The sequence below is a fragment of the Glandiceps talaboti genome, chromosome 7 (genome assembly GCF_964340395.1).
Source record: "Glandiceps talaboti chromosome 7, keGlaTala1.1, whole genome shotgun sequence".
Classification (NCBI taxonomy): domain Eukaryota; kingdom Metazoa; phylum Hemichordata; class Enteropneusta; family Spengelidae; genus Glandiceps; species Glandiceps talaboti.
In genome coordinates, this window is record NC_135555.1 from 20,482,260 (window position 1) to 20,506,949 (window position 24,690).

The following is a 24,690-nucleotide window of genomic DNA, read 5'->3' on the forward strand; positions in this document are numbered from 1 at the left end:
GCCTAGAGTGAAAACTCTCACGGACACAGGTCATTTGTAAAGAGCACAGTCTGACTGAGGCTCACATGAGTTGATGTCAGTACTCCAAAAATAGAATCAAAAGAATTCACTTTTAGAAAAGGTGTATTGTAAATAAATAGTGCAGCGAAAAAAATTGAAGAATTGAAACGTAGCTTGTTACGTGCTGTTAGTGAAGTACGTAACTTTGGTGTAAATGTCTTGGACTGTACATTATTATATGTCTGTCAAGGAAATATCACTGTTGCTAAGAAAAGATGACCCTTGGATACATGCCCCAGGGACCTGTTGATATGGAACTCACAATAAAAACTTTTCATGGTTAATTTTCCATCAAACTGTTTTGTTTTCAAATGTGTTTGTAAACCTTTCTGTTGACAAAAACTGAAGTATGGAGTCAAAAATTTCAGGTAAAAATTTTCAAAGCAGAGTTTGGAACACAAGTTAAATTCAATACTAAAATTGTTTGTTGAGTAGTCAGTTGTCAAGAACAAAACACAACAACCAAGCAGCAATAAAAGAAGTCAGTAACTGATTTGTTGTGGGCATTTGATTGAAGGCAATATCTGTAATTGTCTGAGACTTAATTATAGATTATATTGAATGTCAAAGATAACACTTGTCAGTGTGTGAATTCTCAAATAAACTATTCTATAGTCGGTTTTAGTTTATCTGTTGAGTCTTCTCCATGTGAACAAGGCATCAATGAAAGGTGATGACACTCATGCGCTGTGTTGTTGAGTTGTCTACTGGCTGAAAAATGTGACTGCTACTCTATAGTCTATTCACTATGAACAAATAGTAATTTGAGTTATGAGTCTATAGTATAGGGGAGTCACAGATTCAGCCTGTAGAATGGCTCCTCACTGTCATTCTGGTTGTCTTCAGATTTCAGATTCCATGAAAATCAATTTTGGGAAGACATCTTTTGAAACTTGAAATATATATATATATGTGCACTCCCAACTGATATTTGCTTTTAAATTATTGCTTGTTGTACAGGTGAAATAAAAAAATGTGAGATGACTGTCAGTCCTTTGCATGGTGTATATATGAAGGCTGCCTTTAAAGTTTAGATGCTGATCTTATGAAATTCAAAATTACAAACATTTGAGATATGAGATATGTACAAACTCTCAAAGTATGTGAAGGATGCACTGCAGACACATGTCGAGCAAGGTGCCTGATTACAGCTAGCTGTCAATTCAAGTCTACATACATACATCTTAGGACACTGTGTTTTTCAGTTCAGTGACTTAGTTTAGGGCCATATCTTCATAAAAGCTAAAGACACAGCCTTGTCCAAGTTGGAATAACACTGATTACATTTTTTGGCAAGGCATCTTTGTAAGGAGTATTTTCATGGACGCCAGGTTCACAGTATCATATGGACATTTCTACTCAACGAATTGCTAATTTCTGCTGAAGTCTTGCCAGCATCATCAGGAGTGTACTCCTGGGATGTACTACAAATTACTATGATACTGATGACACGTCAGGGAAAATTTGGGATTCACTTCCTAAAGAAATCTTTTGACTCTGTTTAATAGTAGAAATTTTCATTTAAGACTTTGTAAATGTAAGGGTCAGTGTGATGTAGTTATGTATCTATTGCATGTAATGTTGGAATTTTACTTCATGAATGATATGAGGGAATGCTGTGGAACTCATCATCACAGAATGGATTATGAAGTTGTGTCAGTGAAATTAATCCCTTCATAGAGAGGCTGTTGGTCAGTTCAGTTGAGGGTTAACCTTGAACTCTCTAGTATTCCACTTCACACACATTTCTTCCCCCTTCTCCCACTCATACTTCCTCTCTCAATCATCTCATTTGCATCTAACAAAGATCCACAAAAGTATGGCTACATTTATCGCCTGAATAAACGTAGCCATTGTTAGTTTCCTGAGAATTTCTCAAAGGATATCCTTGAGAACATAAAGAAATTACTAGACAAATTCAAAAAACCTTTATTTCAGAAAGAATGCAATTTTAACTCATGATGTTGCCCAAACAGGAAGGTGTCCTTTTGTGTGCAAGTGCTGGCTAACTTTCCAAAGTATTAACATGTGATTTGAAATTGAATTACTGTGTTATGCCTAATAAGTGTTTAGAGCTTGAACTACAAACTGACAAATTCCTGACAAAGTTATCTTCTGCTGAAATATAAAAAAAAACAGCAATGAGGTGTTTGTTCTAACCTTCCCAAAGGAATCTTTTAACAAAACATGTTTGAAAAGTAAACCTTTTCCTCCATTGCATTTGTTATTGTGTTAGCCAATAAGCATAGACATTGTGACTTGTTACGTATATTGTATATACAGTTGTATTGTATAGACATGTGATCCTAGGCAGTGTGCCAAAACAACTCACTTTCCATTGACAATAGAATAATCATTACAAATGATATTAACTGTGTGACGCATGTCTGAAATTCAGGATTAGAATCTCACTTTACAACCAGCGATAGGCAAGCATTGACAAGTGGAACTTGTTGCAACCGGGAAAGTAAATAGCTGAATTGGATTAATAATACTTGGTACAGCATGTCACGAAGCATACATTTCTTGGTTTGATAAGAACAGTTTTATGCCCTCTTTAGAAGAACATTAAAGCCAGGGGAAGTTAAAATTCATTTTTGAGTGTGAACTATTATGTAAATAGGCCATAAAAGTGTTCTTGTCAAATGATGGAATGTAGACGTCTGGGATTAAACCAATAACTCTCTGTACAGTGTTTTTAAAGACTTCACTTTTCAAAAGTACAGAAATGTAGTCCAGTTCCATACATACATATCTACGTATGTACGTATTTAGGTACATACATGTAAGTATGTACATTGTACATATGTACATACACATACACATGGTCACATACATACATACATATATACGTACGTACGTACGTACGTACGTACGTATGTACGTACATACATACATATGTATATATGTATGTGCGTACGTATACACAGATTCATGCAGACACACACACACACACACACACACACACACACACACACAAAAGATGATATAATCAAGACTTTAATGAAGGCAAACTTATGTTTGAATGATATGTGGAAGTCGATGTTACTTTTACTAGATTTCCACCTGCCCCTCTCTTTCCTGGATTCTGAAAACATAACAAAAACACAGTCCTTGTTTACAAACAGTCAGCACCTAATGTAGGTCTCCTGGGCTAAAAATAGTTCATAACAATGACATCATTGAGTCTGATAGGAAAATTCCAAACCCAAGCTTTCGAACCAGGAAATACTGTAAATCGAGTTTACTTCTCTAATTCACAAATCTGTACAATCCTAAGGATACATTTCTGTTTAGGACTACCTAGGTTTCTGATAAAAACAAGTAAAATAGTTTGTGTAGTTTGTATGTCCGTGTCTGATAGGAAAATTCCAAGACCCAAAAGTAGAACCAGGAAATAAATCAAGTTTTAAATACTTTCCTCATTCACTAAAGCTTTACAATTGTGAGAGTACAATTGTGTGGGAATACCTGGATTTCAACTTAGCTACTTTGTGATGGTGATATCATCATGTCTGGTAGGAAAATTCCAAGACCCAAGCTAGAAACAGGAAATGATAGTTTTATTTTCAGAAAACATTATTCCTTACTATCATAATGATATCGATGTTGTGTGCATATCTGTAAAAAGATTATAAAACATTTTAATGTTATTCCCCGATATTTTTCTTTGTTCAGCCAAGGAAAATACGAGTGACCCAAGGGATCTTTGTCACTATGAGCCACTAGACGAGTAGTGACAACCCTTAAGTCAAGAGTATTTTTCCGGCTACATAAAGAAAAATATTGAGGAATAACCATACCAGCACAAGTAATATCAAAGAAAAATCGGGGAAAGTAATGGAATTTTCATCGTTTTGACTCATATTTCGAACACAGCAGACTCACTGCTTTCAGTTATGTATACACACATTGTCATGACATAGACTAGTCTAGCTGCTAGGCCTCGGATGTTCTTCCGATACAATATGACACATGACCGAACATCGTTATCAAGGATGGGCAAGCCCTCACTGCGAACTTCGTTCGCTTATCGTATCGGAAGAAAGCCTGAACGTCTAGCAGCCTGACTAGACATAGATGTGTGTTGTCAAGACATAGAACGACCAGAGTATATATTCCATATTTTTAGGCTGAAGCTTGCTTGTCCCTGGTATAAATAGAAATAGTAATTAAGCCACCTCATACTCCCCAAATAAACATTCGCTGTAGAATCTACTGCTGTGCTTATCACAGTGTGTACAGTGTATGTACATGTATGGTGTATTTTGTAAAATAACATGATGGCTGTTAGTAGTATTACATTAGTTTTACTCATGAATGTATGTTAGACAAAATCACGACATTGAATTATAGATTTCCAACCAGTGAAAGTTGACAAGTCCTATAAAAAGAAGCATGAAGGTACCAAAAGTTGTTATGCAATGTTACTGTTATGTTGCCATTATGTTGTGTTGTACTATACATGTATGTACAATATGTTATGTTATGTTGTGTTGTGTTGTGTTGTTATGCTACATGTATCGTAGGGCATGTTATGGTATGTTATGGTATGTTATACTACATGTGTGCTATGTTACGTCATGTTTTGTTGTTTTGTTCTTATGCTATATTATACAATGCTATGTTTTGTTTTAATATGATATATCTTATGCCACGTTTCATTCCATTATATTGTATTATGTTATGTTGATTGTTACAGTATGATATATTAAATCTCCAACATGACATTTTTCACACTTATACATGATGCTGAATTGTCATGATCTCAAAACACTGAAAGAATTTTCCTATTTTGGACACATTTTAGTGATAATTTGTGCTATGCACGTACAATGTGTGTTCCTGACACAGGAAATATCTATCAAACCAAACAGTATATTAAATTCTGAACAGGAAAGGCTACTAGAAGTACAGCCAATTTCGGTTCTTTTCAAAATATAAAAATATACATCAAATTCTGTATCATTTCCTTTTTCTGTACGTCAGTTGAATAATAAATACTGTGTTCAATTTCCTGTCCATTGTAGTACTCAGTTCAAATTATGAATGGCAAAAATGAGAAACATATGAATTCATCTGTCATATTGAATGAACACCTGGACAGCATAGCACACATATGTTACCATTTTCATGTATTTTTATAATTTACTCTGTATTTAGGTGCATGAACTGAAATGACCGGGAAAAAGTCTCATAAAAAAAGTTATTAAAATTTGATGTCTTTAAAACTGAATACCGACCAAAGTGAAATCAACAACATGATAATTGATAACCATTTATTGTGTTAATTAACGAAAATAACAAAATGTAAATTTTATGTTTTATTAAAAATGCAAAAATGTAGGTTTATCGTGTTTTACTACATCATGTATCTTCAGACGTACAAGAAAATGTTGTGCCTAAAAGCAACTATCTATCTTTTTAGTTTTCAATTTCAATTTCAAAATATTTATAGATGATACAAAAAAGTAGTTTTGTCCTAGGCTAGTTTAGGGTGATTCGGATGTACAAGAAAATGTTGTGCCTAAAAGCAACTATGTATCGTTTTAGTTTTCAATTTCATTTTCAAAATACAAAAAAGTAGTTTTGTCATAGGCTAGTTTAGGGTGATTCAAATGTGTCAATCTGTAACCTAAAGGTTGGCAAAAAAATGAAAGCTGTTACGGAATATGAATTATTTCTGTTTGTTATATTTTACATTAATTTTAAATTTTTTTGGTGTAAATTATATACTCATGGTTGCATCTCTGTATTGTAACTGGATATTTTGAAACATACCATATTTTGTCTAAATTTGAAGTTAGTATGTTTACAAGGGTTGGACTCAATAATACAATTAAAGTTGCTAATCAGCTACATCTAATCCACTTTCCCTGGTAAACATGTAATGTAAGCAGTCAGCATTAGCACACCATATCTTGTATATTTATATTTCTTGGAATAAATGAATATATTATTCATTTCTCAGCCTTTTGTACCTGCCTGAAGGTTCCCCATCAAACTTGTTGTTCAAGAATATGGAAATATGTACAAAATTGTCCAGATACCCCCTTCTCTCTTGTTATCAGACTACTGTGTATCCAAACCTTAGCAAAAGAAGTAATCTGTGCATACCACTCTCCCTTCTTATCAGAATGCATATAAATATCGTTTTTTTATTTGTATAGATGTTATGTTCCTAATTTATTTGTCCAGGCAACACATAACATATTGCAAGTCAAAATAAAGATTGAAGTACTTATGTGTGCTTTGCTCTGAGAATAGAAGTGTGAGCAAATACAGTAGAGTAAATCACACTACCAGGATCAAGGTATGCAAATATAAATTTATAGACAGTTGTAAGTGTCCATGGTTTCTATCTACTAATAAGGCCACCTATGTGAAGTAGCTATTATTAAGACTCCCTAGGAATATCAATAAGTATACCCCTGCTTTGCAGTGAAGTATGGGGGTAAAGGAACTCTCTGTCACATGATCTTTGAAAACAAAGTCCAACTTTAATAAGCGTAATGTTAAGTATGGACTTTATCTAATGTTGCAGGTGTGACAGGGTGCTGGGTGTGAAAAAGTCCATATATAGATGAAGAGCCAAGCTGTGCATGCAAAAGTTCACCTCAACAGATCATTAAGGTAACAGTAACTACTTGTATAATGGTAGACATGCAACTATTTATGTATTTAATGATCTTTCATAATCCAGCACCTGTTACTTTATGTAACAATGGTGCCATTGTCACATCATGGTGTGATTTTCTAGATATATGAATATCCAGTAATCAGAGGTGTGACAAGATAAATGTGAATTGAATCCTTGCCAATCAGTGTCTTTAGAAATCAATGCAATTACACAAGAAACTGATTGTTACATAATTGATTTATTGAGAGGTACTGTTAACAGTTTCCCTAGAATTTGTTCACATGAAGGCTCAAATACCATGTAACACTTTCAGACTATAGTGCAGTTCCCTGCTGGAGACCTGGAATAGAACATCCACGTTCTGTTGCTTATCCAATATAATTTTGGTTGGAAGTATGATTTTCATTTTATCAAGATGATGTATAGAAATTACAAGAGGGTTTGATATCCTTTGTAACACTAACAGTAAAATTATAAGAGGTCTCATCAGTGCCCCTGTTGCCATGTTTAGGGACAACACAGAAATACAAGTCTTAGAGTGCTTAGCACTCTTGTTACCTTATTCAGATAGAACACAGAAATTACAAGACTGATTTTGCCCATGTTACCTTGTTCAAGAGAACACAGACTTTGATGTATTCATGTAATAATAATGTCATTTTATCACTTCATAAAGCAAACGCCGAGTCGATCTGTCACTTGTACCTGTATAGGTCTAAAGGCCAAGATAGACAGGGAATTTTGTGAACAATTCTTTGTAATAGCATATCACCTATCGGATGTTTTATTATTTTCACAATGCTCCTAGGTAGGGGATACAATTCTATTTTGGGTACTGAGAATCATCACACATGACAAGGCTAGCAACTTAGTGCGTATACTAGGCAATGTAAGATGCAACTTACGAGAAAGTGCAGAAAAAACTAGGATTCCTTGTGATGTATGTACCTGGAAATGTCGCAAGACCCTGTGATTGTGTATGTACGCAGAGTATTTAGTTGTATGCAATGAATTGCTTAGTGCGTTACTTACCAAATTGCCTCATGTATCTTGGCATTTTTTTTCTGTACACATTTTTCTTCTTCTATTTTTATACTGCTGCATCAGTAGTAAGACTAGAATATCTTTATGTCATATCTCTAACCTTGTCTTTTGATAAATTGTACAATAAATGGTCCAAAGTAGTTATGTATAACATAAATCAAATTTCTGTAAGTGGAAGTAAATTTCTGTTACTCAAGCTGCAACAAATAAGGCTGGGGCACACTATCATGCATATAGATTGAAACTAAATGAAAGTAAAACAGAGGTTATACTCTTTGGAACCAGGCAACAAATTGCCAAGATCAGTTTTGACCATGTTCACAGTTGGAAATACTAGGATCAAAATAGTTGACCAAGTCCGCAATCTGGGAGGCTGGTTAGATTCATATCTATCTATGGCTTTTCATGTTAACCAAGTCTGTAAGAAAGGGAATCATAACTTATACAATCTCAGTCGTATTCATAAATATTTGAATCAGAAAGCTTGTGAAGCATTGGTCCATTCTCTAGTCAGTTCTCATCTTGATTATGCAAACTCCATATTGTATGGAATGCCACAGTATTTGTTTGACAGATTGCAGCGAGTACAAAATAATGCTGCATGTGTTGTAAAAGGTTTGAGAAAGTGTGATGGAATAACACAATCTCTTATTGAGCTTCAGTGGTTGCCTGTCAAGGCAAGAGTTGATTTTAAAGTAATTTTACTAGTTTTTAAGGCTTTGAATGGTAAATCACCTTGTATATGGTATATCCAAGATTTGTTTACATGTACCAACAATTCTCGTTGCAATTTGCGTAACTACTGTAGTCAAAATCTTCTTGTACCTCGATCGTATATTACACTAAATGACAGAGCGCTTGCCATTTGCGGACCAAATCTATGGAACTCAATTCCTGGAGAACTAAAGCTGATCACTGATGTTGAACTTTTTAAATGTGAACTTAAAACATATCTGTTTAAACAATATTATAAGCTGTATTAATTTTTTACCATGTGTCTTTTACGAAATTGTCATTTTAGCCTTTTTATAATTTTTGTAACCAGTATGAGAATGAGAAAGCAGTGTTTGCTGAGGTTGATAACCCCAGGAACAGAAAACCGCAAACCATGTCAAATGCCCCTAGTTAGTGCCCGCCGACGAAGTCTGAGATGGGGACTTATGGATTGGGTTCCGTCCATCTGTCCGTCTGTCCAGAGCCGTTTCTTGGAGATGCCTGGACCGTTTTTTTTTTCAAACTTGGTACAGGGGCAACATGCAATGGCATACATATACATGTCAATTTGTTTCATGATACAATCCAATATGGCCGCCTAGCAGCCATTTTGTTTGCAAATTTTCCCTGTCCATCAAAGCCATAACTCAGACAAGTTTGAACAGATCTCATTCAAAGTTGGTATTAGGACAGTGTTCTATGACATACATGTGCATATTCATTGTTGTCATGGTACGATCCAATATGGCCGCCTAGCAGCCATTTTGTTTGCGAATTTTCCATGTCCAAAGCCATAACTGAGACATGCTTGAACAGATCTCATTCAAAGTTGGTATTAGGACAGTGTTCTATGACATACATGATTGTGCATATCCATTTTCGTCGTGATACAATCCGATATGGCTGCCTGGCAGCGATTTTGTTGGCACAGTTTCCAAGTCCAAAGCCATAACTCAGGCATGCTGGAACACGTCCGTCCCACTGTAATTTCATGTCAGACTCGTCAAGTATGATTCATATTATTTCTGGTGGATAGTTTTCCTCGCCTTCCTGAGGAGATGAGTAACATAAGGACTACATGTATCACCACAAGTAAACAAATAAGTAATGACAAACTCTGATGTCGAAAGTATTTTCCAGCTGAATTAAGAATAATATTTGAGAATTTTATTTATTATATTATGCATAAATTTTGAGAATGGTAGAGAAAATAGTCAATTTGACCCTTCCTTTGAGTGCCATGGAACAAATGATGTATGTGTAGGCATGCGATGGCATGATGTAAAATGACAGGGTTTAAATCTCATTTCCTGTTCAGATATGTACACTGTGGCATATGCACTGTTCGAAACATAAAAATGAATGTCGATGAATGTTGAATGTGTATAAAATTCATGATGCAACACAGGAACAGATAAATGTAAGTCAGAGGGAAGATTGGGATATTTTTTCTCTTTTTGAAACAACACTACTTTTTTTCAACTGTTCGATCAAAGGGATTGATTCAGAAACTAGTGAAATTTGTGATAATTACAACTATTCAGGGTGTAGGCCAAAAAAGAGAGAGAATTGTTTCTGGTCAATGTGCGCATCACTTAAATTCCCTCGCGTTAATTTTTTTTTTAATGTGTTTGTCCAGCCCATGTAGCCTCTGCAGATCTGTGGGAAAACACAAAAACTATCCCTCCCTACATTAATTGCTGCTGTAGTGAAGACAACTGCAGATTACCAAGCAAATTATAAATGTATATCTACCCAGCATACAGTGCATATTTGCTCTAAAGTACTAAATAAAAAGAACAGTAACTGCCATAAATAGTAGATTGAGTGACAGGTTTGACAATTAAAAAAATGGGGGGGGGGGAAGCATATGTAGACTCTTCATCATGAGTATTTATGATTAGACAAAGCAAATACATGTCTCTGTATGAGACTCAAAGACTACACTTAGAGATGTAGATAAGGGTATGGTCCGTATAGCCAGTAAAAACAACATGCTACTCCACGCGAATGTTTTGCCAGCTTTTTTTTTTCTTCTAGGAATTTATTTTAAGATTCTTTGTTTCAACCACTATATTTCCATTGATGGACAGATTCATAGGTCATGTCCATCGATATTACTGCCTTCTTTTCACATATTGACCAGCACTTTTAAAATTAGCGACATCCTTGTATCTTATAACATATCCTTACCAGGACATCTACGCATCAGTAGTTTATTTATGTACAGGATGCGTCATATTAGTTTAAACATTTCGTGGAATCTTTGGTATTTATGCCAACTCCTAGTATCTCAATACGGCAGCGTGATATCATGTCTGAAAGTGGAGATTGTCATGTTAAAAATATACATTGAAGTGTACCGGTACAATATATGCACATCGTTTTACAAAATCTCTTTTTTGGAACATATTTTAGAGAGGAAATCAAAGTTTGCTCAAAAGGGAGATTAATTGATATATTGAAATCTGTGTCAACATTGTGATTAACGAATACTAGTTCCTGTATAAGTTTGTTATCATAAATTGTAGCTGTCAAGGTCAAGTTTGACATTTACAGTTACATGACTTTGAATCATTCCATGCCTTCCGATTCAGCAGATCACATGACATCCTCATTTACATAAGGAGGTCACTTGTATGCAAATTAAGAGAATGTAAGCTATCCCTGCATACCAACTTTTACTCTGTCGACAGTCTATCTGTTCAGGTCTGGGTCAGTCTAAAGGCTGAGGCTGTCTGGAATTACCATGTCTTTCTGTCACACTAATTTTCTTTCAGTTGTTGCTGTCTGTCTGTTTTCTTTCGTTCTCTTTCTTCTCTATCTGCAGAATATTATTGGATAGTCTTTCTCACTGATAACCCTCGCAAATGCATTATACACAGTACACTGTTACACACTTACAGAGTTCAGTGGCTTTTGCAGTCAAGTTCTAAAATTAAGCATATCCAACTGCAGACATCAGATAATTTATACCAATTAAGTCTAAATGTGTATAGTAGTATAGGAAGGTTGATGTAGAGGTCTAAATTGTTGTGAGTAACCTAAATCCAACAACAGGTCATTGTCAGTTAGCACAAATGATATTGATTGTTTTGAATTTTTTATAAACTATGTACAACTCAAATCAAACTAAATCAATCCTTGTAGACATCAGTGGTTTTATTGGTTTTTTAGAACCAATACCAGTAAATAGAGAACCCCGCCAAATTAACATTTATCCTAGTCTAGTTCCGATACGATCGACGTTGAGCTCTACGATCACTATCCTCTCCATGTATGTGGAGATGATCATCGTAGTAATCGTAATGCATATGTATAGGAACTACCAGGTAGACTACAGTTATCCAATGAATGGCAATGCATACATAATTTAAAACAGAATATGTTTGGAATTTAACAAGCCTGGTAAAATATACTTGAAAATCAAGTTGTAAATTGTGGTTCATTTACCAGCTTTACACTCTAACAAAGTAGTATTAGGTATAGTATTATTGAAACAGTCTGGAGTCCCTGTAAAATGTTTAAAATGATCACAAAAGTGTTTAAGGTGCTTGAAGGAAAAACAGCCACACTAGAATTCTGGAAATAGACACAGAGAACAATATGCAGTATACAATACTGGCTGCCTCTTGTAAAGTTCACCATGTCTGAACAGAAATCCTATAGAGTGCTGTGACCTCTCGGTGACCTTGTCAATTTGTGAACTGAGTTGGGGGTAACACAATATGTCTATTGATTTATTTATTTATTAAGTCTAGGGAACTTCTGTTTTGTTAATAAGCAGTGTACATTGTTAGTCGTAGTGTTGACTTTTCGTGTAGACATTCCAAATATTATATGATTATAAAAATGATAACTTTACCATCTGAAACATTTCAAATCAATCAAACCTACTATGTAAAGGTTTTAGAACCCTAATTTGTTACTGGAAACATTGATGTAATCATGAATGAAGTTACCTTATTGGAATCTAGTTTTTGAAGCGACTATGACGACATAAGAAACATTGAAGTTGGATAACATTGAATGGTTTCCAAACATGGTTTCTAAGCATGATTTATATTTAGACACTAGGCCAAAATGTGGAGACCTTTGTCAAGGGTGCAACTCTGTTGTGTCTGTACATTGAAAGCATGAGACATTACAATACATACAGCTCCACATAAAATACTTTCCATAATCATATCAATACAAGCTATTGCATTCCAGAAATAGACATTCTGAACGGTACAAATTATATTTAGCTTGTTGTCGAAAGCTATGTGAGTGTAGAATATATTACTGGATGACTGAACATCACACTTTGACCACTGAATGACCTATTGTCTATTTTTAATAAAGAAGTCTGGGCATTGAATTAATCTATTATGTATTGTGCATGTCTGTCTAGTCTGCTTACTGTCTGTGTGGTGTGTATTGATTCCTGTAATTGTACCATCCAAAGGGAACATGAATTCTCAGCTGATCATAAAAATACATGATTTGATCTGTGAGTTCAATGTAATTATTGTTTCTGTCAGTTTATATGACATTTGTTGGTTTATTGAACGGTGTCTGGCTGATCAATTAGCTCGTCTGCATATTCCATTTATCAAAAGTATCAGTTTTATATCAAAGTTGGTTAATTCACAGACAAGTTTGTTTTCCCTGACCTAATTGAGATGTACAGATGGATATCTAAGTCTCACTATTGATTATATTTTGATAAAGTCATCAGCATATTGGTGCCTGGCTGATTAAAGCAATTTATTAAGGCCTATAAAAAAAATTGTTTGGTTCCAGTTACCCAACCCCACCAAGTTTTTCACGCCAACCTTAAACTTTTTTTAAGTATTCAAGAAAAAATAAATAAAATTATGTGAAGTCTTGCCAGAAATAGTGGATGCAGAAACTGACATCAACTTAAAAAGACACTCTAAAACTGTTCTACCAATCTGTAAAGGCTGTAAATCTGATGGGAAGAAATAAACAACACAGAGACCATTTGGAAAACTATGGGAAACCTGAACTAGACACTCACACATGAATAAAAATATATAATAAAATAAAATAAAAAATCTACCTACCCCCACCTATTTTAAAATTGAATGTAATTGGAACCACACAATTTTTTTTTTACCCCTCATCAATAGAGCAGATCTTGGTTGATTTAATACAGTACCAATAAGCTAATATACATTTTTAATTTTACCCATGATACGTAGATGTTATTCCCCAATAGTTTTCTTCGTTCATACAAGGAAAATATGATTGACCTAAGGGGGCTTTATCATTACAAGTTGCTAGATGAGTAGTGACAAACCTTAGGTCATGAGTATTTTTCAGCTAAATGAAGAAAAATATTGGAGAATAACATATTTTTACCAGCGGCAGCAATATCAAAGAAAAATGGGTGAAAATAATGGCAGTTTTGAATGTTTTGACTCATATTTCGAACACAGCAGAACCAGTGATGTAGACATGCGTTGACGTGACATAGACATGCAGTCATTACATAGAACACACATATTCCATATTTTTTGTTAAATTTGTCTCGTGTATGGTATAATGTTTTGTATATATAAAGTTGGTTTACCCTTTAATGACGTAGTTTTTGTTACTCTGTAATTACACCTGAAATATAGGTTGTCAGACTTTAAAGCTTTAACATTCAAAAATGTCTGTACTTTTCCCGATTTGATTGAGTTACATGGATGTGTTAAAGTTTCCCTTTGAGTACTTTGAAAGAATCATCAATATAACCATCTCCCCATATACCTCCATATAACTATGCCTGGCAATTTACTTATTTACATATTTTACTTTAACCAAGATATATTGGCTTTATCAAAGTTGGTTCACATAGAATTCCATGTCTGTTTTCATGACCTCATTGAGACACACAGGTGGACATTACACTCTCACTGTTGATTATATTTTGATAAACTTAATCATTATGAAATTGGTGCCTGGCTATTTAATAGCAATTAACTAATTTTGACACTTCACTTTTATCCAAAGTAATGAGTCGGGTTTCTTGGTCTGATTGAACTACATTCGTGGACATTAAAGTCTCACTTTCATTATATTTTGATAGACTCATCTTGTTACCAAGTTAATTACAATGACGTCCAAGAAGGAAGTTATCAAGAAACTGAAAAAATTTGATAAATCAAACTTTGTGTCCGCTGGGGAAAAGGTTGTATCTTCAGAAGAATCTGCTGTATTAGTTCCACTCTTCTTCAAAGATGACGTTCTTCATGTCCTTTTAACTGTGCGATCTGCAAGGCTGAAGACTTTCAGTGGACATGTCGCATTTCCCGGTGGGAAGAAAGATAAATCCGATAAAAGTTTGATGGACGCAGCATTGAGAGAATACTGGGAAGAAATTGGGCTTCCAAAAGAAAAAGTGCATGTGATTTCTGAAAGTATACAAGTCATGTTAATGTCTGCACCTAATCTTGCTGTGTCTCAGTTTATTGCCTTCATTGATGATGATTTCATCCCAAATGTCAATCAGAATGAAGTTGATGATGTCTTCAGCATGCCACTTGAAATTTTCTTGTCATCGGAAGCTCATTATTCCAAAGAAGTTTTCTATGGCACGCAGCATATAGATTTAGACAGCACCTTTGTCCACTTTTTCACATATAAAGAAAATGAAAAAACTTATCTTCCATTTGGTTTCACGGCAATAGTTTGTATACTTTTAGCTACTGTGGTATTTGACAAACCCCCAGAATTTCAATTTGTAGATCTACCATATCATAATAATGACGCACAGAGAGTTCTTATAGACGCATATGGAAATTTAAGTGCTGGAAATAGTTCAATAACCTATCATGATAGTAAACTGTAGAACTTATGCAAAGGCTGGAAAAGTTGTTCCATAATGTAACATAGAAAGATGAAAAATGGGTATGCATACTTGTAATGAACTACTAGTTTTGAATAATAATCTTTATTCATCCAAATGGGACATTTGTTGAATGATCGCCACAGGAGCAGCGCATTAGTGTTAAAGAAGCAGGAAGAAACTGAAGTTCTCGGGGAAAACCTGCATTGTTCGGCAGGGTCAAACTGAGCATCACCTTTCTTACGTACAGACCTGGGTAAATTTTAATCAAACCCAGTTGACACTTTGTGGGTTCAAACCCAGGCTGCAAATGTAAGAGACCTACAAGCTAACTGATTGGCCACAGACAACCTGAATGAATGGCAGATCCTTCTGTGTTGAAGTCATTAAAATTATCTTCTCGCATTTTTGGTACAGTTGATTTCATAGTAGGGGGGTTTCCTGACATTTTAGTATACAGTGTACAATCCCATGCATACTAAATTCTGTCAACAACTTGTTTATATAAAGTATGCCTGAACCATGTTGAGCAAGTAGAATTCTGCAAGTACCTGTTACAGTTTTAGTATATATGCAGCAGTATTTCCCCAATACTGAAACACAAAGATAAACCCAAGGCTTTTTGTGCTCAGACTGTAAGATGCACTTCAATTTCCTGAGCGCTGTCAAAGTTTGTGCCATTGGCAAATAGAACTTTTGTCGTTGTTTTAACACATGTGTAGACCAAATCAAAAAGATTATTTATTTATTTCGAAGAATCTGGCGGATTAGATCATTTAATGATTTATTTATTTGCATATAAACAAGTATCTACATTTGCAATGGAAAATACTTCTTGTAAACCAAGATTGTTCATATATATGATGATATAAAAGTTTTTTTCCTGATATCATTCAGGTATACACACGGACATTGAAGCTTCATTTTTATTAAATTTCAGGAAACTCATCAGTATGATAACTAACTGATTCAATAATAATTAGCTCATTTGCATATTATAAGTCTTCATTTGCCCAGTACATTCATCACTCTTATATCAGTGTTTCTTTACATATGCAAATTTAGATGTGGACATAAAAGTCTCACTTTGATTATATTTTGATAGACTCATCTAATTCAGCTTTGTGATCAAGACAAAAACAATGATGTCCAAGAAGGAAGTTATCGAAAAACTTGAAAAAAATTTGATAAATCAAACTTTGTGTCTGGGAAGGAAGTTGTATCTTTACAAGAATCAGCTGTATTAGTGCCACTTTTCTTCAAAGATAATGTTCTTTGTGTCCTTTTAACCGTGAGATCTACAAAGCTGAAGACTGTCAGTGGACATGTCGCATTTCCCGGTGGAAAGAAAGATGAAGCCGTTGAAAGTTTGTTGGACACAGCATTGAGAGAAAATCCTGGGAAGAAATTGGATTACCAAAAGAAAAAGTACATGTGGTCGCTGAAAGTATTCAACTTATGGTGTTGACTGTTCCTAAAATGGTAGTAACTGATTTCATTCCAGTTGTCAATCAGCGTGAAGTTAATGATGTCTTCAGTATGCCGCTTGAAAGGTTCCTGTCAGAAGAAAGTCATTATGTCAAAAAAATTACATATGATACACATCTTGTAGACATAGGTATAATCAGCACCTTTCTCCATTACTTTACATACAAAGAAAATGATGAAACTTATTTTCCATTTGGTTTGACGGCATTTGTATGCATACTTGTAGCAATGGTAGTCTTTGACAGAGCACCAGAATTCCCACTAAATTTACCCTATCATGATGTTGACGCACAGAAAGCTCTCCTTGATGTGTATGGAAATTTAAGTACTGGAAACAGTTCGATAGCCTATCGTGACAGTAAACTGTAGAACTTAATCAGAGGCTGGGAAAATTGTTCCACAGTGTATGTGTTACATTCTGGCATAGTGATCATGTGACATACATGTAGAATGATGACAAAACAGGTATAAACACTTGTAATGTAACACATTATACTACTTGAGAATGCAAAACCTGTTCTATGGTTGCGGCAGGGTTGGTAAAAATCATTAAAAAATCAGGTAACTACAATTTACAATGCTATCAGAGACTAAACACAAAAGTTTTTCATTATGATGTGAAATTTTTGTTATGCATAGAAAATCAATGAAATTGAAATATTTAATGACTTTAGGGATTAGCTGAGTGTCAATACTAGTACAACTTAGTTACTATTGATGACATTAACAGTTCTACTATTCTTGAAGTGGTTAACAGTATCATTGGTTTAATCTCCCTCTCTATTGTCTATGGATTAATGATAATGAAAATACTTGATGATTTATATTTGTATAATTTTAATCTCAATGCATTCCTTTGAAGGCACTTTACATTACAATTATCTTCTAACATTGTCTGCATAGTTCATCACAGTATCAACTTTTCCTGACGTTTACATTTAGTGTATGTATACTCATCAAATTATTTACATGTATGTATTTTATCAGAATACTACCGATATGTTGAGCAAGCAGGATAATTTCTCTGAGTACTTTTTAGTATGAAGTAAGTACTGCCCCTCCCCCCCAAAAAAAGAAACAACAACAAACAAACAAACAAACAAACAAACAAACAAACATATAAACTCAACTTGAGGCCCTTTAAATGTACTTTAACTTTCTGAACTCTTGTCAAAGTATTGTACCATTGGTAAAATTAACTTTGTAGTTCTTTGAAGAAGAGCTGACCAAATCAAAATGTTTCCAACTCAGGTAGATATTACCGACACGTACTTACTACCCTTAACAAAACACTGTATTGTATGTGGAATTTATTTAAAATAATGGCAGATTTGAACATTTAAGTCATATTTTTATTACCACAGAAGGAATGACATAGATTGGAAGCTCATTGAACTGATACAGAATATAAATGTTGTATTTTTTATTCCAATCTGTTCAGCTTCTCATACAGTGACGTGGTACAACACGTGATGTTTCATAAGAGGATGGCTGGTTGCCATGCACTTACATGTCATACTTTATCATCAAAGCATATCATAAGAATACCATTGAGAAGATTGCAATCAAAGAGAACGCTAAAGAAAATAAATAATTCAACACTCTGTGTTACATGGTTTGTCATCAGAAGCGTACATATTACAGGAGATTTCATCTTAGCTTGCAAATGCTATGTATCAAGATCAGTGAGACTGAGATAGACACAATAAAGATAACACACAAACATCCCTTAATACAGTGTCTGCTCTGTATTTTGTTAATGATAACCAAAACTTACACAAATGTTACAAAATTACAGAGCTGACACTGTATGTCTGTGTGTTACTGTATCTTTATTGTGTCTACATGTATATCAACATGAAACCTTGTTACAAGTCTTGGTGATCTTGATACATTGTTTAGTAGCATTTGCTAGCTAAGAAAGATGAAATCTCCTGTAGTACTGTTTTAGCCAGGTATTTCCTGCGTAATTAGTCAGCCTGTACATGCACTGCAGAATAAAACGCTTTGGGCAAATAGGTTGGTTATATTACCTTGAACAATTTTATTTTCACTTTATAAAATTAATTTTAAAAATTTGAAGCCCAATGAACCATTTTTTAAAACAAACTAATTAATGTCTCCGTTAAATTTTTGTTGTTGTAAATATTGTCTCCTGTATAGAACAGAAAGCCTGTCACCAGCATCTTATCTGTTTTGATGTGAGATAGATAACAGCATATAGAACAATGCTGTAGTGACACAAGAACCTTGACAAAGGTCATAGGTTATGAAATTACTTAAATTATAAATGTATGACAAATGTAATTATATTTGAATATGATACTCCATTGAAAATAACACTTCGCCTTGAGTTTTAACATGGGAATATTAGGTAAGGTGACAGGGAACTGTAGTTATGTTTTACACAAGGGCTCAAAGCATGGCTGAGCAATTAACACCTGTTTAATATATAATGAACTAGCTGATAACAGTTGAAGATATACTTTAAGAATAAATTACACACAATCCTTATAATTCATCTCTTTTGGACATAAAAGTAGTCAAAAACGATGTGAATCTTTGCATTTATAACCTCAGTTTCCTGTAGTAGGGTGAGGTATGGTGAGATTCAATTGAGGTGTATGCCATTGCACGATATTTGGATATTTAATATAATGAATTTCTACTCAGAGTCAAAAACATTTCTTGAAAGCAAGTCCCAAATTTTCCCAACATCATGTCGACATTGTTAGGGGTGTACTACAATGGGCTATTGTTATGTATCTCATGTAAAGATTTGTATAACTTGACAATATTACATACTTAGGCTTTTAATACAAGGAAATATTATACAGTTCAGGTCAGTGAACGATGAAATGAAATAAAAGGTGAAACTTGATCACAGCTTTAATTAAGGGTAACATTTTAAATTTTCCCAACACATAGTTCCAATTTTTTGATATTGGAAAAACTGGTTTGGTTTTTTTCAAAGAAATTTTTTTTGGAGAATTTTATGAACTACCTCAAATGATAGACTGATGTATCAGCTGTTGTGGGCTCTGTTTAATCTGAGCTCCCTTTTCCCACGTCTGAACTGATGATATCATTACTGTCTACCTCAAATGGTTGACCTCAGGATCAACATATTTAGTATGTGCATTGATAATCAGTTTAATTTTGTTCATTTCAAAACATGTTGACACGTGCAACCATATCAACATTGAGAACAAATATATTGCTCCAAATATCTGTTTTAACATAGACCCTCCACCCACTATTAATATTACTTCAGGGATTGTTTTTTGGAATCATTAGTTACATATACATACAGGGTGATTTTGAATAGTATGTGCTATTTTTTGGTACCTTCAGGTTGCTGATCTGTCTGATTTTTAAATAATATAATCAGCTTTACTTGTCTAAAGACTTGAAGACAGAGAAACTACAGCCCTTGTATATATGAATTGTACTGTGTGACAGCAATTTTATTAGATGCTATGAATGGTATATAAATATAACAAACCAAAGTTTATATTAAAAATAACATGAAAGAAGTAACAAGTCACATTTAATGATTGTACAGATGAATCTTTGTAAATATGTCATATGTTTAACTATAAAATGACTAACTCCATCTGATTTGTGCTTTCTTTTATGTGTGTGTGTGTGTGTGTGTGTCTGTCTGTCTGTCTCTGTGCATGTGTGTGTGTCTGTCTGTATGTGTGTATCTATGAGTGTGCATGTGTATGTGTGTATGTTATTGTATGTGTGTATGTGTGTGGATGCATGTGTGTGTGTATGTATGTCCAGGAAGGTAGGGAGGTGTAGGTAGGTCTACAACTGTGTGTACGTATGTGTGCACATATGTATGTTATGTATGTATGTATAGTTACGTACATAGTTACGTATGTATGTATGTACGTATGTACGTATGTATGTATCATGTATGTATGTACGTACGTACGTACGTACGTACATACGTATGTATGTATGTATGCATGCTCTATGCATGCATGTGTGTGTGTGTGTGTTTGTGCATGTATGCATGTATTTGTGTATGTATGGTTATAGTGATTCACTTCGCCCCAATTTCAACTTGTCCTAATTTCAACTCGCCCTAATATTTAATAGCTTGTTCCTATATTATTAGCTCATCCCAATATTAGCATGTCCCATTTTCAACTCACCTCAATCACAAAATCAAAAAGTAATTTGCAGTTTTAATGTGTGCATGTATGAAAATCAGGAATACACTGATTCTAAGCCTACATGTAAAATATATAAACTAGGTAAAACGTAAGACACACATTCCATGCTTATTTGTGCCCAATCTGATTAAAATCTGATGTGGTGAAAGCAGCTAGATGTGTTTATTTACCTCTTTTTCCATCATGTGTTGTTTGTTTTGTTGTGGGTAATTGCTGCCTCCCCAGATTGATTTGTGCCATCGTTTATCTTGATTTCCATCCGATCACAAAACTAAACACAATGTTTTGGTTGAATCAATTCCTTGAAGCCAGTGAAGTTGTATTAGGATTCCTAGTATTGTGATGTGGTCACGATTGTGTTTCCTGATTTTAGTTATAAAAGACGTTACAGTAGACGCATAGAAACATCGTGCTCGTGCATCCACTATGTTGACTTTCGATATGGTTTCAATATCACTCCATCGTTTTTGTTTAAGAAAGTCAGACTTTTGATGTTATACACACAATGACAATTAAAAATAAGGATCAGCCCACATATCCAAATGCACTAAAGTGGGGGGGGGGGGGGTGTGTTAAAATTGGGGTGAGTTGATGCTGGGGTGAGTTGAATGGGAAGAGTTGAAATTGGGAAGAAGGGATCTGTCACGGTCACCGAATGTATGTATGTATTATATGCATGCATGTATTGTGTACATATGTAACTGTGTGTGTGTGTATGTATGTATATACGGTATGTACATGTATGTATGACGTGTGTGTGTGTATACGTATGTATGTATGTATGTATTATTGCATGCATGCATGGACATGTTTGTGTATATTTTAAAAACAAAAGTTTCTGTAGTTAAGAGTACTTGAAAAGCCAGAGCAGCTACGTTGTATTAAAACTGAATGCAACTGTAGAGACGAAATCCTGCACTTCTAATCCGTCCTCCACAGCTACCTCCCAAATTACATGGTTTGTGTATGCACTGCATTCAGTGATAAATGAGACTAGTGGATAGCATATACCACGAGTGATTGTGTGAGATGTACATTTGTATATTGTGATCATTACTGCATGCATTCATGTAAAATGAACAATGCACCCCTCTGTGTGTTACGTCCAGACACCCAGACATCATAAATCACAGTTGTCTGATAGATTTTAATTATTTAGACTTCAAAGTATTGGGGACAATTTGCAGCTATAGTAACTTCACAGTACTTTTACAATCTGTAGCTCTCCTTTATGTGTCATTTAGTTCTTATCACTTCGGCTTCTGTTCATTTAGAACATAGACCCTACACAGTGTAGGGTCTATGTTTAGAACCAACTGTCACATCCCAGCTAGCATAGTACAATGTACATGTAGTTGTCGCCTCTTTAACCCGTCTAGACTACAAACACTTTTGGCATTGATAATTTTGCTGTTCCCTGGCGAAAGTCGGTGCCAATTCTTATAGTCATGCTGCAATTTTCACCACATTCCCAGGACACGACTTATTGCATCCTTCACCTTTTCGTCTGTATAAGTATCTAATCTAAAAAGTCAGCTAGAACACGTACTGAGTTACTCCTTCAGAATGATTGTTTTCAGGGAGGGTACTAGTACTACAAAGTTTTGTATCATAAGGGGTTCATTTTCATTGAACACATGATGATGAAGTTATGGAAGGCAAAGTTTTTGTAAGGCTGGCCACCAGGTCTGTCTGTCTCCCCATTTCTGTTTCTGTCTGTCTGTCTGTCTGTCTGTCTTTCTGTATGTCTACATCTGTCTGTCTGTTTGTCCGTATGTACATGAACAACTTTAAAACCACTTGATCTATTGCCATGATCTGTATTTTGGTCTGGATATTACTTTTGATGTCTATTTTTGAAATTTATTTGAAAGAGAAATGATTGAACACTAAAATATAATTTTTTATCTTCTTTTTAGTAAAATTGGGGGTTTTTTTGTCAGAAAATGTAAAGTTAATGAGTGATCAATGAAATGGTAAAATATTATGGTAGAGCATTAGTATAAGTTTGCCAAGCCCATAGATAGAGAGAGAGAGAGATTCAATGTCATAATCATGATAATGATTAATAATCCATAATCATCCATAATCCATGATAATGGATGATTTGATATCTTTTAAAATCATGTTGCTGAGGTCATAACATAATATATTTTTAAAAAAACAAAACAAATGAACTGATTTCATAATTCCCTTCAAGGCTAGTCTCAATGCCATCCTTGTCTCTAATAATTAAACCACGTCTGGTCAAAGTCCCTCAATCAGCACAAAAAGTTGAACCCCAACTGTTAAAGTGATGTCAACAGTGTATAAATAGCATCATGAGCTGACAAATATACCATATTTGGACATTACCTAACTGCCCCAATAAACACTAACTTTATGAGGGACTGTGTTATTGGTTAGAATTTTGTGATTGATTTAATGAAGACATGATGTTAATGACTGTATGGATGGCTGTGGATGAATTTTAAATTGCATCTCATGCATCTCAGGACTGTGAGTGGAGGTGTAAATGATACTGTCTTATGCCTAGTAGGGGTGTAAATCGTACTGATACTGTATAGCAACTAGACTAGTATTTCAAGGCATTATATCAATTTAATGTTAGAAAATTTCAATGTTATTGTCATGACTCAATTGTGTATTTATTTATTAAGCCTTCACCATACTTTGATTTCAACCAAAAAACAATTATTATGATACTAGATATTTTTATAGTACAGTACACCAGACACTGTACATTCCATGGTCTATGAATAGAATACAAACTGTATAACACCAAAGTAAAGTGTTTTGTGTATGTACCAAAATCATTTATAGGGTCCATATCAAGTGTAAAAGTATACTGTTTCATTTGTAATTTGACCACATTAGAAAGGTCACATGCAAGGCTTGTAAATAATCCAATTGAAAAAGTCATGATACTTTTACACTTGATATGAATGCTTAAAACGAGTGTATTATAGCACATAGAGAAAGTGCGTTACTTCAGTGTTCTTGTAATAGTTTTTAAAAAATAACAAATTTGGATAGATAAATGTAATGTATAATATCTTTTGAAGTCTGAAGAATGTCTTTCCTTTTGATAAGCACTGAGGTTATAGTTGTTAGTCTTGTACTACCTTTGCTATCAAATCTCAAGATCTCTCAGTCTGTGCTATCTTTGGCATTGAATCTGAAGATCTCTTTAGTCTCCCAAGTACTCTCCATGGCATCGAAGCTCAAGATCTCTACAATATGATAAAAACTTTGCTACAACAATAATTTCTCAAGATATCTTGTTGACAAGTTTATATTGTATCATTATGACTGGGGCTTCTTAGCCCAGGGACTTGACTATCTTTCTCAACAATGGAATGTCCTTCAATCAAAGAACATTGTTGACAGCCATATATCCAAATCTCTTGTGTAGGGCTTCCAGTCAGACAATGAATAATTGACTAAAGTCACAGGAAGTGCTATCTATGGCATCAAATCTCAGATCTCTCTGTATATCTAACTCAATATGGTCCTGAGATGAATTGTCAAATTCAACCAAAGCCACCCACACAGTCACTAACACCGTTTGTTAATCAAATACTGAATTCTGCCCAATGATCATCAGTTTAGTGCTTATTGGAGGCAACTATGTAATGGCCAAATAAAATGTCAGCTCTGAGGATGCTGTATACTTATACATTGTTTAATAGTTGGGGGTTTACTCATTTGCATTC

The 24,690-nt window shown here is 34.5% G+C and overlaps 1 protein-coding gene across 4 annotated transcripts in view; it reads left to right on the top strand.

The window, feature by feature from the left end:
* The window catches only part of LOC144438186 (putative Nudix hydrolase NudL), a 32,775-nt gene that overhangs the window by 1,276 nt on the left and 6,809 nt on the right, over nt 1-24,690 (top strand). Inside the window, exons 2-3 of one of the 4 annotated variants that reach the window (XM_078127226.1) lie at nt 6,605-6,693; nt 14,538-20,356. The exons of 1 other annotated variant lie outside the window; for it this stretch is intronic. In XM_078127226.1, coding sequence (XP_077983352.1) covers nt 14,565-15,299 — 735 coding nt within the window. In that variant the 5' untranslated portion in view covers nt 6,605-6,693; nt 14,538-14,564 and the 3' untranslated portion in view covers nt 15,300-20,356. Of the gene's footprint in view, nt 1-6,604; nt 6,694-14,537; nt 20,357-24,690 lie in introns of those variants that run through there. 2 more of the 4 variants (XM_078127225.1, XM_078127227.1) reach the window with 2 other exon arrangements.